We start from the raw sequence: 13,762 nt of genomic DNA, 5'->3' as shown, positions 1-13,762 counted from the left end.
AGTCCGTCTGCCAGATAGTACGGACACATCATGAGACGCTTTGGCGCGAAGTAGTAGTGTAGGTAACTGACATTCTTGATTCAGAATTGCCCACCTAGGTACTTATACTTAGTACATGGCGCACTACTTGTGTTTTATTACGAAGAGACAAGCATGACACTTACACATCGTTATTGACGGAATTGATCCCCGAGTTCGTTCTTGTTTTCCATGTTCGAGCTGCCTGACCTACCTACTTGGAATAACGTCGGCGCTTTTCCACATACACTACATACTTAAGTAGTAGTACTGTAAGTAGGTAAGCATCATAGCGGTGCCCAATGAGATGGCAGTACTGATTCCCCTGATTTTGGTCTGTATCTGGTATGTACATAGGTATGTTGCGTGCATTTACTAGGTAGACATCTACGTACATAGTAGGTAGGGTTACTTTCCACCACACTATTAGTCCGAGCAGCTGAACCAATAGTAAAGAAACATGGGCGATCTGGCTTGCTAGTCAAATTTCTTGCCATCCTTGATGCTTGCCTCTTTAGGTCTGAGTCCGTCGCCTTGGTGCTTGGCGCTGGGCTAATATTCGACCTGTTCAAGTCCAGAGGCCAGGATTAAGCCAGGATCCCGCCAGGACCCCGCCAGGAAGGACCATTCAGGAGGGAGGGCCGTTCTTTGCAGATACCCTTTCTGTCAAATGCCTGGTTCGTGCCTGGCAGGGCCTGGTTTAGCCTGGTTTAGCGCAGGGCAGGCGCTGGCATCTGCTAATTTCACCATGCATCGTTTTGGGCGACGCGCGAATAGGTAGCCTACTCTGGCCTGGCCTTCATCATGTCGGGATGGTAGGCAGATACTTGCAATGTCGAGAGAGACACCCGTCCGATCAAGTACTTACCTAGCTAGTATCGCTGAGACCCTTGAAGTCAAGGTTAAAACATCGCCGTCGTGTCGCTTCCAACGTCGCCTTCATCCCTCGCTGCTGCATCGCCCCTTGTCTCGTCACCGTGGCCCTCCCCGTTCTCTCCTCCCCCTCCCCTCCACTTACGAAGTAAGTAAGTAAGTAAGTGTTCTACGTAGTATGTACACGGATTCGCACCACGATAGGAGTCACGCGCAACTTGTGCCCTGCCCTAATACCGTCGCCGGATAGGTGCCAGCATACCTGGGTGGTAGAGTCAGGTAATGCTGCTCATGGCTTTGTGGCCCCTCGTCGTTCATCATCGTGGAGATCCGTGTAGAGGGTAACCCCGTCCCGCTACCACCTTCTTTCCCTCTTTTCCCCATCGTCGTGATACTCGACAGACGGCTTCAACAGCACCACCTTCTACCTTCTTGCCTCTCGCATGTAGCGCTGCAAATCGGTGCTTCGTTGTATTTATTTTTCGACACGCTCATTCAATACACTACTTACAACAGACTTCGAGTCGCAGGTCACCTCGGGCTAACGCGACACTGACATCGCACACATCTCAACTACCAAGCGAAACGCTCTTCAGATCGCTGACGCCGGCGCCACCAGCGGATCTTGGACGTGTAGCATACATAACTGCAAACATAGCCGTATTTCTTGGCTATTTCGAGACGAATAGGAGCACCCAATACATTCGGTGGTTTGTTGGCATCGACTTGGTTGTCTTGACGCTAAAAGCCAGCATTTGTCGCCATCGTTTTCACTTCGTCACCAGTGATTGCCCTCTTTGAGGCTCTCTTGACTGGCCGCTCGTCAGAAGAGAGGTTACATATAAATCTCACACGCAGAGGGGCGCCTAACACCACTTGCTTGGTTCAAGTCACGAGTACTGCGAGCCATTCTGTTGACTTGAATCGCGATGGTATCGTTCTTTGGATTGAAGATAGGGGGCGAGAGGAAGAAGTAAGTAGGATAACCACATACGCCGTGGCCTTGCTAATAAGATCAGGAAATCTTCGAAAGACCTTCAGATCTCTGGCCCCCAGCCTCAGCATCCAGATGACCCTAATGCTATCGACAACTTTTTGGACTTGAAATTTGGACCCAACCCTGCGTACGAAGCTAGCGTCTATTCACTGTCGCGACAGGAGTCTAGACAGTCATCGTCGTCTTCTATAAAAAGCAAATTCAAGGGCCTTAGAGTTGCACCCTTTGCCTCGAATAAGTTTGGTTCGAGCATGACAGATCTTCCAGCCCCGCCTAGCCTTCGACACCACACATCTAATCCTAGCCTTGGTCGCCGATGGAACACCGGCTCGTCGACGAGTCTGAGCTTTGTTCCTCCTAGTTTCAGCTCAATAGCCCGACCCAGCACGTCCGATGGCAAACGTAGGGCGCAGATAAACAAACTTGACGTACAGCTCACACAAACCCCGTCAAAAGGAGGCTTTAAGGGACCCTTGAGTCCGGCGTTAACGGTGCCGGACGACGGACCAAGCACGCCTTCGAGTGCTACACCCAAGTCACCACTGGGTAAATACGAACTGAAGCTTGACCTTCCAAGTGATGTGTCCTCGTTCGCAGATTTCGGAAATTTCAGTGGGACTGTCGAGACGCCTGCACCATTACGCATCAAGAAACAAGCCTCCACCCGAGTGTTGGCGAGGCCGCAGGCAAGAGGGCATATACCGCAGAAACCTCCGTCTCCTCCACAGTCCGTTGATGGCAGAGATATCCCGGCAACCCCGGTTTTAAACTCGCCCAAGCTCCCAGTAGCCGAGACGCAGCCTCCCAGCTCTCAAAGCCAGCGCAGCATTCCATCTGGGCTTGAGGACCTTCAAAATGTAATATCAAATCTTGAGCCAGCATCTCTACCCTCTCCATCGACAACACCTCGTCCCAGCGAAGAGAAGCAGTCAATCACCGTCAACCCTCCGCGGCCTACTTCATCGATAACGAAAAGAGGGACTAGCAAACCAGTTATTCAGAACGTTCGCGCCAAGCGAGACACGCTCACCATAAATCCACAACGTCGTCGTAGCCTGGAAATGAAGATTGAAGCAATCGAAAACGGCACTATACCTCCAGTATCTCACGCTGACCGACCAAAAACATCGATGGGTGGACGCTTGATCGAACGTCCGCCTCCATTAACTCTCACAACGGGCTTTCGTCCAAGTGACGGGCCGCGAAGTGCACCTTTCTTGCAAAATCCGATAAGGTCACTTACGCCCACAAACATGAGATCACCACTACGATTAGAAGTTGGAGCAACCGAGAGACATGATTGGAGAGCATCTGTCACTGAGACTCGGGATCAACGCTCGGGTATAGACTCTCCTACAGGGTCGTCCGTGTACGACGACGACGACGATGACGTATATGAACACCCACCATCCCCTGAGAGCACAAGCCCGGTTATGCCATTGACTGGCCCATTGGCGAGTCCATGCTTCCCGCCCTCAGCCCAATCTCCTTTCTCCTACTCTAGCATCTCTACATCGCCTCACAAAGACGAAATAGATAGCGATCGCAGCTCATCTCCTGTTACACCGCCGGTCCCGCCTCGCTCCTCAAGACGCAAGTTGCCTACGGCCAACTCGTCTTATTGGCCATTGCCATCACCAATAGCGCCTTCACCTGACCGTGCCGCTGTCTCACCGGCCTTTATGGATTCGAGATTGCGATCGGAATCTGGTTCCGAGACCGGGTCTTTTTCTCCCTACGAACCCCTCGAGCCGCCTCGCATTCCAAGCGTTCGCTCAGGCGCCGAGTCCCCCACTTTCCGGTCTTTTAGTCGTCCATGGACTCCATCTATGGCTAGTGAATTTGCAACACCTGTATTGAGGCGTGCTGAGACTGCAGGGCAGTTATTAGGGGCAGGGGCGGCGATGGGGACAGAATTCGAGGGCGGACTAAGACCTCCGCCGCGGTCCGCAACTACGAGGATGGCTAATACAGATCTTAGATCTGTCAGCCACTCAACTGGGCCAGGAGGGGACGACAGCTTGAGTGGCGGTTTTATTTGATTTATTCATACAATAACGAGCGATCTTGGGCGGATCCCGTTGGCAAAGCCGCAGGGCGGGAAAAATGCCTCAATTTACCCAAGTTAAAATCATGTCAGGAAGAGGTCGAAGGTGCATAGCGGACTGATGGAGTATTGTCTTAATGTCTAAATTAATGTTTGTCTATATATAGTTTCTGCTAGCGGACAAAGATACCATTTGAAATTTCATTGCTATTGATAAACTGCGATCCTCTATATTAGTCCATGATCGACTTGTGATCGAAGTCTCTAGGGCCGTGACGGACAGGGTTTACCTTCCATGTTGATCAGATAATCACTTAAGTATCCCAACAGACTGTACCAGATTACTCTTCGCTGGCTTGTTTAGTCACTTGGTCTTCTGCCTGAACTACATAGCAAGACCGGGCGATTCATATCATATGATGGAACGAGATTATAGGTAGAGGGACATATGTTTGATACACTCTTTAACTTTGTTCTTGTTCATTTCACCCGCTGCGAAGCGGGTATTCAAAAATCATGGACTATCGTTTTAAATATTGACCAATTCGATACTAAACACCGTCGATCCTCCTTAGACTTGTTGCGTCGCAGGCGGGTTCTCGTCCTCGGCGGAGACTACTTGGGCTCGCCGGGCGGCGTTGATAGCCTTGAGCTTGGCGGTGCCGAAGCCGGCGATGCCGTCTTCCTGGGCGTCGCCGAGCCAGGGCTTCTTGGAGTCGCCGAGCATGGAGCCCGCGAGGAAGTAGGTGAGCTGGCCGACGATGATGAGGACGAAGGCGATGGGGTAGAGGAAGTGGACGGTGTAGCCCAAGACGCGGACGCCGATGATGGTGCCCCAGAAATTGCCCGTCAGCAGCGAGATGTTGAAGAAGGCGGCCGAGGCGATGCGCAAGATGAAGGGCACGATGGAGTAGAAGAGGGTGAGGGCCAGGGTGTACCCGACGATGTAGCCGATGACGGGGCCCGTGAAGTGGGCGTTCTGGAGCGACTCCCGGTCGAAGATGGCGGCCTGCACGCCGTTGATGAAGATGCCGAAGAAACCGAGCATGGCGAGGACCTCGTAGGCCGGACGCTTGCTGACGAACCACTCCTCGAAAGTGTTGGTCAAGCCGTAGAGGGTGGCGCCGAGCAGCGCGAATAGGTCGCCCTTGACCAGGTTGACGCCGGGCCCGCCGTTGGTGCCCTGGATGTGGTCGCTAGCCAGCAGGACGCCGGTGCCGCCGACGCAGATGAGGATGCCGACGACCTGGAAGATCTTGTACCGCACGCGGAGCAGGAGGAAAGAGATGATGACGACGACGACGATGGCCCAGAAGTTGATGAGCTGCGCGGACAGGAGGTTGGTGTAGTTGTAGGCGAGCACGGTGAAGTAGTTGCCCTCGACGTCGAGGAAGGAGAGGATGAAGTACTTCCACCCGTCGTGCAGCAGGAGGTGCCACATCTTCTTGAAGCCGTAGGTGTACAGGGTGTAGGTGAAGTAGAAGAGCGTCAGAAGCACGTAGTTGAAGAAGGTCTGGAACGCGGGGATCGAGGTGTCGTGCTTGACCAGCAGCGACGAGAACGTGTTCGTCGAGGTGATGGCCAGCGCCAGCACTTGGCCGACGATGAGCACGAACCAGAAATCGCGCGTCGTGAGGTACGAGTACCAGCGCACCTTCTTGCCCTCTAGGGCGTGCAGCGCCTGGCTCACGGCCTCGTTGTCCGCGGCGACGGCACTATCACTCTCTCCGTGAGGAGAGGCGGTGCCATAGTTCTGGCTGATGCTGGCCCTGCCGCCGTCACTGGATGTAGCGGCTGTGATCTCAATCGTGTTCCCCACCGAGTCGCCCGGCTTGTGTGCTGAGCTGTGGTCCGCCATTTCGAATTGCTGGACGGGGTTATAGCCTTGGTCCTCTGGATTTCCTCCTTTCCTTCCTATGAGACCCTGGTAAATCTGTACGAGCGGATTCGTGCGATTAGAATCTCTCATGCATATATTCTCTCCCGAGCGTGCTTTATTCTCTGTTCTGGGTTTGGATCTGGTTCAGTCCAAAAACAAATGGAGATATGACAGATTAAATATTAAAGAATAGGATGTTCCCAAGACGATGGTTATAGTCGCGAAGTCTTTCTGACAACCCCCAAAAGCAAGCGCAAAGACTTCGAAGTCGCTTGCGTTAGTAATAGAATATTACCTCGAATAAGGTTGCATGTGCGAATCAGCCTCAAAGGCTGGTGGTCTATATGATGCGGGGGGGATGGAGGTGAGAAGAAAGGTGAGCGATGAGCGAAGAGTGAGATTAGATGCACGCAGTCATGAAGAGAGGAAGGTTCTGCATGCATGCACGCACTAGACTAATCCTGCACAGGGGTGCAAGATGTGGGAGGCGGGAAAGCGGTTATATATACTAGGGTGTGCACACTTTTCCTTCATATAGATACCCTGGGTGGATCACGTCGACATTTTCTCTCGCTAGGAGCAACTAGGTAGGTTCAAATTTCATGACCTAGAGTTAAAGAGGGATGGATGATGGGCGTAGAGAGTTTCTGGGAAGTCGAGGACAGCACAAAAGACCGAGCAAGGTAAGAGGAAGAAAAAAAAAAAAAAAAAAAAAAAGACTAGAAAAGTTTCCTATCGAGATCGAGTCGCATAGGTAGTTCGAGATGCCTTCCAAGAACAGACGATCAACGGCTGAGGTGGGGGTTTGGAGTTTTTGATTAGACAAAGTTGCCTCTTATTGGATGGAGCGAATATCGAATACTAAGACGGCACTCCAGACTGTCGAGTTGCTGGGTCACGAATTGCGCTATTAGTCTAGTGTATCCGAGCAGGATCTAACCTAGCCTACCTAGGTATCTAGTATCCCGTAGTCTAGACGGACATGTCGATCAAGTCAGCTTGCCACATGGATGGGATACAGAATCGAGGTTACCATCCATGGTGTTCAGGCGGTCTCTCCTATTGGCTGGCTTGTCCCAGCGAGGCGTTCGCTGACCACCTACATAGTTGAGTAGATATCGCAACCCTCGACTTCAAAAACGAACATGTTTATCAGCCGCCTTATCAAATCATTATGCATAGCAATTACCTACTATGTCCTCTTCGACCGTCCTCCCAAGGAACATCACAAGGGTCGTGGCTGCTGCTGTGACTATGTCTTCCGTGGCGCGCTGAGCCTGAGTTCCTAAGTGTGCTTCAGCTCGCTTCTTGGCACAGGCTAAGACGACATAGTAAAGCTCACCGTGATAAAGAATAAGATGAGAGAAAAAAGCCCACGTGACAGAGATGACGTTTTGATTCCAACCGAGGGCCATAACTTCCAGTCTTGACTTGTCAATCGCAAATAGGAAGTGGTGGATCTACATACCAAGCTCAACCGAAAAGATGGCCATGTCCAAGACGCTGAACACCTAACCCAAAGAAAGAAAAAATAATAAAAAATAAAAATAAGGCCTTTTCCGCCGGCAATGCTTGTGGAAATCGCTTCGGAGAAGAGAAAATAGAACTGGCTGAAGGGGGATGTTCTCATCAAAGCGACTGCTTTGACTTTGAGAGAAGTCGTTCTACAGACCATGAATGATGGCTCAGCTGGTAAGGTTAGAGAGGAAGGAACTAGTTTCATTATCAGAGGCCTTCCATGATGATGGGAAGGATCTAGCTTCTCTGTTTGGTTCCTTCGATAACGGTAGAAATTCCGACGCGGCTGCTCTGATGGACTGTCACACGGCATTTGTACCTCCGCGAGGCCAGAGGAACTGCAGTCGTCGGCCCGGGGGCGAGCTAGATGAGCCAATAGAGGATGCCATTCGTCGATCTATAACGGCAAGGTACGTTTGATTTTTGTTCTTGTTTTGTTCTGTTTCGTTTTTCGTTCCGATGCCACCATGTCTGCTTGATGGATTACTGATCGGACTTGGGATCTTGGAACACACTCGGACACGCGTGAAGTGATACCGTGCTCTAGTAATTGACTCTTTCCGATAACGCCAAAGCCAGAGGAAGACGGCTGTATTCATTCAAAATGGCAACCACTTCCCCGCTTCCACTAAGCTCGCTTCAATAAAGGCCACTGCCACCTCATCAAGACTCAAAGGTTCTGTTTGGAGATTTGTGATGTGAGTCTTTCTTTATAAGAGGATGTCTCATCGTCCCGATTATCGGCCTAGAGTAGCACACTAGCTCAGCAGCCCACAACGGAATCATGGATCTGTCGGTAAAAGTACGCCACTAATCAACCCAGGGACCCGGAAGACAAAGAGGACCCTACAGCGCGAACAGCGAGAGCCTGTACTATCTGAAAATCAATAAGCTTCTAGGAGACCCATTTGTTTGCCAGTTGTGCAGAGCCTGTAATGACGTCAAGCCTCCGTTTACACCAACGAACACTAGAAAGAGGCGCGTTCACTCAGATATCGTCGTCCAATTGGCGAAATGAACCAGGTCCTCGTGACCTGGGTTAGACCTGTGTCAAAAGAATATGACGATGCCTTGATTGAGTGCATGGTAGTAGCGCGAAGCGAAGTTGAGGCTGATGACATTGGCCTAGGTTAGGTAGTTCGGGTATTGTCGGTTCAACACAGCCAACGGCGACCACCACGTACCAAGCATTACCTACCTACTTACATAAGTACGTAGTACGTAGTCTAGGTAGTAGATTTTGTAGCGTTGTTGCGAGTGAACTAGGGTTAAGATCTGGGGACTGGGGATTGGGGAAGGGCGCGCCCCCGTGCAGTAGGTATCCGTGCAGGCTGTGACTGTGTCTGACCGTGCAGCTCGTGACCCCGCCATGCAGTCGACAATCCCGGCGACTCGACGTGAAGGGATCCGGGCGCCGGTCCGGGAGTCTGTTCGGCTGTCCGCGCTCGGAGCTGGGAGCCAGCTCGCCAGGGAAGTTCTGATGCAACCAAGGCAGGCCAGTGGAACCGACACCCCAACCAACAGCATCCAGTATCCAAGATCCCATTCGAGAACTAGATGGACGGGCAATACCCGGCGAGCAATTGGAGGCGTTCCAATGCCATTGAATGGTTTGCAGGTTGCCCCTCAATTCCAGGGTTCGCCCTCTTGAGCGAAGCTCCAGGCTAGGAGCTACAGACTACCCCACTTTGTGACTCAAAACTTTTTGACATCCCTCTCGATCCAAGCCTGGCGCGCCCTATAATTCTATCCTTGTTTCTTATTCCCTATCCTCAGCTTCTCTTGCGGAATTGTCCATAGGAATCGGATTTGGGTAATTGGGAACTGGGATTGAAAAAGGAACCCTCCGCTGCCTCGACTTCTTCTTCCCCTCTTTGTCACACACCCAGGACCCCGCCCCGCGTCGATCGGTCCATTCCGCCGCCAAGATGCCGATGTAAGTGGCTTGCTCTGCTCTGCTCGAGAAGCATCTTGACACATGCACGGCTAACCGTCTCCCTGCTGCATAGGCTTAAGGAACCGTGGAAGAAGTACAAGCCGTTCAAGGTAGGCTTCTGCCTCTATCTACACTCTCGAATTTTATCTTTTGCCCCTGCCCCTAACACGAGTAGGGCCCGCATTTGCCGAACCGACAATGGCCTGACAAAGTTATTGAGAAAGCCCCCCGCTGGCTGTCGTATGTTTCCTATTCTGCTCCCCCAGTGCCTGCCACCCTGCTGACAGACCCGGAGTTCTTGCCTCCGAGATGGTAACCAGAGTCTGCCCGATCCAATGGTACGTTTCTCCATGTCTGCGCAGGTCTGCCGTAGCCTCGTTGCGCGAGCTAGTACATACTCACCCCGAAGCTAATATGGGTTGATCGACAAATAGAGCGGCGAGGAAAAATGGCGTTATTTCAGGATGTTGTGCGAACTTGGCTACAAGGAGATTGAGGTTTCTTTCCCCTCTGCGTCCCAGACCGACTACGACTTCACCCGCCGCTTGATCGAAACGCCGGGCGCCGTACCAGACGACGTATTCCTACAAGTTCTTTCACCCTGCCGCCCCGATCTCATTCGGAGGACTGTAGAGTCAGTACGAGGGGCCAAAAACGCCATTATTCACATTTATCTCGCTACGAGCGCGTGCTTCCGGCAAGTCGTCTTCGGCTACACGGAAGAGCAGACCCTCGAACTTGCTGTCGAATGTACCAAGCTAGTCAGATCCTTGACCAAGGACGATCCCTCTACTTCTGGAACCAGATGGCAGTTCGAGTTTTCGCCCGAGACTTTCTCCGACACAGACCCAGACTACGCCGTACGAGTATGCCAAGCGGTGAAAGCTGCCTGGGGCCCTAATGGTGAAGCCGGAGACCAGATCATCCTCAACCTCCCCGCTACAGTCGAACTGGCAACACCCAACGTATATGCGGACCTGGTAGAAAGCTTTTGCAACAACATTGGGGACAGGAATGATGTGTGCATATCTCTGGTAAGCGCTGCCCCTGGATTATTGTAGCCCACAATATCACGTGCTAACGATTGGCGGCAGCATCCTCATAATGATCGCGGGTGTGGTTAGTATTTTCCAACTTAGGGCTGTAGTGTGAAAATTAACATGGTACAGGTATTGCAGCTGCAGAATTGGCCCAAATGGCGGGTGCTGACCGTGTAGAGGGCTGTCTCTTTGGGTTCGTATCCGTCCTTATACTCAAATCCCACAGTAAATTACTAACTACAGATAGCAATGGAGAGAGAACGGGCAACGTCGATCTCGTCACTTTGGCTCTCAACCTATATACACAGGGTGTAAGCCCGAACATCGATTTCTCCAATTTGAACGCAGTTATCGACATGGTTGAGTCATGTACCAAAATTCCAGTTCACCAGCGTGCCCCCTACGGTGGTAGCCTCGTTTGTGCGGCCTTCTCTGGTAGTCATCAAGACGCAATCAAGAAAGGATTCCAGAATCGCAAGCGCCTTGGCTTAACCAGCGAAGACCCATGGAATGATCCATGGAATGGGATGCCCTACCTTCCCCTGGACCCCCAAGATATTGGTCGTAATTATGAAGCTATCATCCGTGTCAATTCTCAATCTGGAAAGGGAGGAATTGCCTTCATTTTGCAAACAAAGCTACATCTTGACCTCCCCCGCGGTCTACAGGTTGCGTTCTCCAAAGTCGTCCAACGTCGTACTGAAGAGGTCGGACGCGAGCTTCTCGCTCACGAAATCACTAATCTCTTCAAAACAACTTATTTCCTTCACGAGAACCCATATTTTAGCCTCATTGACTATAACATCACCCCTGACCGCTCAGCATCTCCTATGTTAGCCCCAGGCCAGACCCAAGACACAAAGAGTCTGATACGTATCTTTGATGGCGTCATTCTTGTCAACGGTGAAGAGGTCAAGCTGCGTGGCCGAGGCAATGGCCCCCTTTCTAGCATGGTAGCTGCGCTCAAGGAAGTTGGCGTTGATCTCGATATTAATGATTATAAGGAGCATGCCATCGGCGAGGGTGGCAATGTGAAGGCAGCCTCATATATTGAGTGCAAGCATACACACAGCAATCAGATAGTCTGGGGAGTTGGTATTCACGAAGACGTGGTACAGAGCTCTCTAGTCGCCCTTCTGAGTGCAGCGAGCAGTGTAAGTTTGAATCCACACGAGTCGCAAGCGTGACAAAAGGGGGAAGAAATTTGCTAGCTAACGATGGTCTGCTTTCGCATATAGTTCGTTACAAGTCGACCTACTAGTCCCATTCTCAAGCCCACCACGAACGCCACTGCACAAGAGAAGCCCAAATTCATCTCCATCTTGGAGGGAAAGGCAAACGGCATGTAGAAGAAGTTTGGAGATGAAAAACAAAAGCAAAATATCTTTTTTTTTTTTTTTTTGCCGGCAAAACATATTTTCCATTTGTTAATCATTGTGTTCCCGCATTTGGATGGGCATTGAAGCTGGACCTTTCTTTGTGTTGGGAAAAGTGTAAAATAAAAGTTATAACCAAACTCATGCATTTAGTGAGCTAAAAGTTACGGGTTTGAGGGAAGCCCTGTCTCAAAAAGCATTGGTCTTATAACAAAAAAGGGGCTGCTCCCTCGTCTTTTGAATTATGCAGCGACTATCCCGCATCTAGCATTTTCGTGTCTCCCAATGCATTTACTAGTCCCACGTGCTCTTTACAGACGAAAAAGACTTAACGAGCGAGCTGTTCCTTGCCCTTCGTGATTTCGTTCTCTTACGCTATGCTGGCATCTCCTCGATTATATTGTTAGTGACCCATTTGGCAGGAGTAAGTCAATGTCATTAAAGCCAGTGTTGCAAAGAGGGAGTATTTAGTCCTCATGTTCCAGGGACACCCTCTTATTGACAGCAGGTGGACTGAAGCGTACCGGTGATTCGTGCTGAGATGGACTTAATACGTAAACATCTTCAGCTAGAGAATGATGTTGACCTCGCTCAGTCAGGGTCAGATTCATATCCTCCTAGCTTCTTGGTATTGGTTGGGACATGGTATTATCTAGATTGCAAGCAAGGGGGCCCTGGTGCCGGCCGAAGACCGTCATGAGGATACTGTGCTCAGGCTCTGATTGAGAGAATGGTGAGAGGATGACGCGGATGAGGTCTGGTTGGATTTTGCTGGGCCTTTGATTAGCTTCACTAGGTAGGTACGTAGGTGATAAAAGTGTATTTACGACGAAGAGCATTTGCCTGTAGTACTCGAGATGTAATTTTATGTCTGTATCTAACTTACTCGACTGCAACTTTGTGACGGTTGAGTATGGGGTTGAGCCTGCCTGTCCACGTGATCTTGTTTGAGATGGTCAAAGATATTATGTTTGACAGGACTGGTAATTGGCGACTAATCAATCACGTCTCGTACGAAACACAAAGCCACGGTCCGCGAGTTACTCAGGGGTACCTTATTGCGCGCCCATCAATAGCAATATTCGGTTTTACCAATTTAATACAGCCCCTTTCCGTTACTGTCGATAGGACTCCGTCTCTGTCAAGTAAACAAAGCTTTTGTGGTAAAAGGAGAACGTGGACACGTCCTATTCGCGTAATCAATCCGAAAATCCGTTCAGTGTGGTAATATTATAAGCAACTTGCATCTCGAGAGGTATCAAATTAATAGCGAATCGCACTCCATTCAGCGATATTGTACTGGGGTATACGGTGTGTTCCCATGGGCACGCCAACGGAATAGTAAAATGGGTGTTTCGTGCGGTGCAAGTGACTCAGCTCAACAGAGAACGATATAGATCCTTGAGGCATGTCTGAGGTAACTTGGAGGTGGTTCCCTCAATGTTGTAGGAAAGATCAATATCCTGAGGGTGGTATCGTGTGTAAAGGGTTAACGAAGTAATGAGCCATTTTGAAGAACACTATTCCGGAGACAACTAGTTGCCTTCATGTTGATCTTAATTGTTCCGAGTTATTAATCGTTGTCGCTAATTAGCAACTTGTGTTATAGACATTATAGCAGCGTGGTTTGGCAGTATCAAGCCGACTAGAGCTGCTACAAAGAACCAATGACAATGCGTGATGATTTCATGTCCTACAGTCCACGTAAAATACGGAGGAGCAATCTCGATTCATTTTTGATCGATTAAGAACAGGGCAGATATAAGCGATACTCGACATAACAGTGTCCAGACAGCACATGACAGTAGATATAGTTAGTACAAAATACCATCAGTGGCACTCCGGCGCAGTGGAAGAGAGAGAAGCATTTAGACTATTCGAGTATGCTAACTACTCGAACCTTTCGAGCACATCCGAACTCCGGCATTTTTAATGTGACAGGGTGTGGAGAGCAACGTCCTGTGACGCGAGTTGACTGCAGAGCAGGAAAAGAGGGCGCTTCCCTCAATGAATCTTGCAATGCACTGCTGAAGGTGCAATGGGGCGGCGGAACGGATTGGGTGTAAAGGCACCTACAC

At 50.4% G+C, this 13,762-nt stretch overlaps 3 protein-coding genes across 3 annotated transcripts; 2 read left to right on the top strand and 1 right to left on the bottom strand.

Annotated features, from left to right (window-relative positions):
* The first annotated feature begins 1,436 nt into the window (after nucleotides 1-1,436).
* Nucleotides 1,437-4,157, top strand: F5B22DRAFT_466757 (uncharacterized protein). Its single transcript, XM_047972113.1, has 2 exons — nucleotides 1,437-1,864; nucleotides 1,911-4,157. Exons 1-2 carry the CDS (start codon nucleotides 1,821-1,823, stop codon nucleotides 3,928-3,930), a joined length of 2,064 nt encoding a protein of 687 aa, XP_047834264.1. The 5' UTR covers nucleotides 1,437-1,820; the 3' UTR covers nucleotides 3,931-4,157.
* On the bottom strand, nucleotides 4,155-6,531 carry F5B22DRAFT_593529 (DUF914-domain-containing protein). The gene has a single exon (XM_047973998.1). The coding sequence runs from the start codon at nucleotides 5,902-5,904 to the stop codon at nucleotides 4,507-4,509; it is 1,398 nt and encodes a 465-aa protein (XP_047834263.1). The 5' UTR covers nucleotides 5,905-6,531; the 3' UTR covers nucleotides 4,155-4,506.
* A 2,538-nt stretch (nucleotides 6,532-9,069) lies between these two features.
* On the top strand, nucleotides 9,070-11,941 carry F5B22DRAFT_466761 (uncharacterized protein). Its single transcript, XM_047972114.1, has 9 exons — nucleotides 9,070-9,268; nucleotides 9,342-9,378; nucleotides 9,444-9,508; nucleotides 9,564-9,606; nucleotides 9,703-10,302; nucleotides 10,363-10,387; nucleotides 10,438-10,501; nucleotides 10,556-11,462; nucleotides 11,547-11,941. The coding sequence occupies exons 1-9, from the start codon at nucleotides 9,261-9,263 to the stop codon at nucleotides 11,655-11,657; spliced, it is 1,860 nt and encodes a 619-aa protein (XP_047834262.1). The 5' UTR covers nucleotides 9,070-9,260; the 3' UTR covers nucleotides 11,658-11,941.
* Nucleotides 11,942-13,762: the final 1,821 nt, after the last annotated feature.

The sequence above is a fragment of the Xylaria bambusicola genome, assembly GCF_022495145.1.
Source record: "Xylaria bambusicola strain CBS 139988 unplaced genomic scaffold F5B22scaffold_6, whole genome shotgun sequence".
In the NCBI taxonomy this organism is placed as follows: domain Eukaryota; kingdom Fungi; phylum Ascomycota; class Sordariomycetes; order Xylariales; family Xylariaceae; genus Xylaria; species Xylaria bambusicola.
Note: the sequence above shows the minus strand (reverse complement) of the source record. Positions and strands in the feature narration are given on the sequence as shown.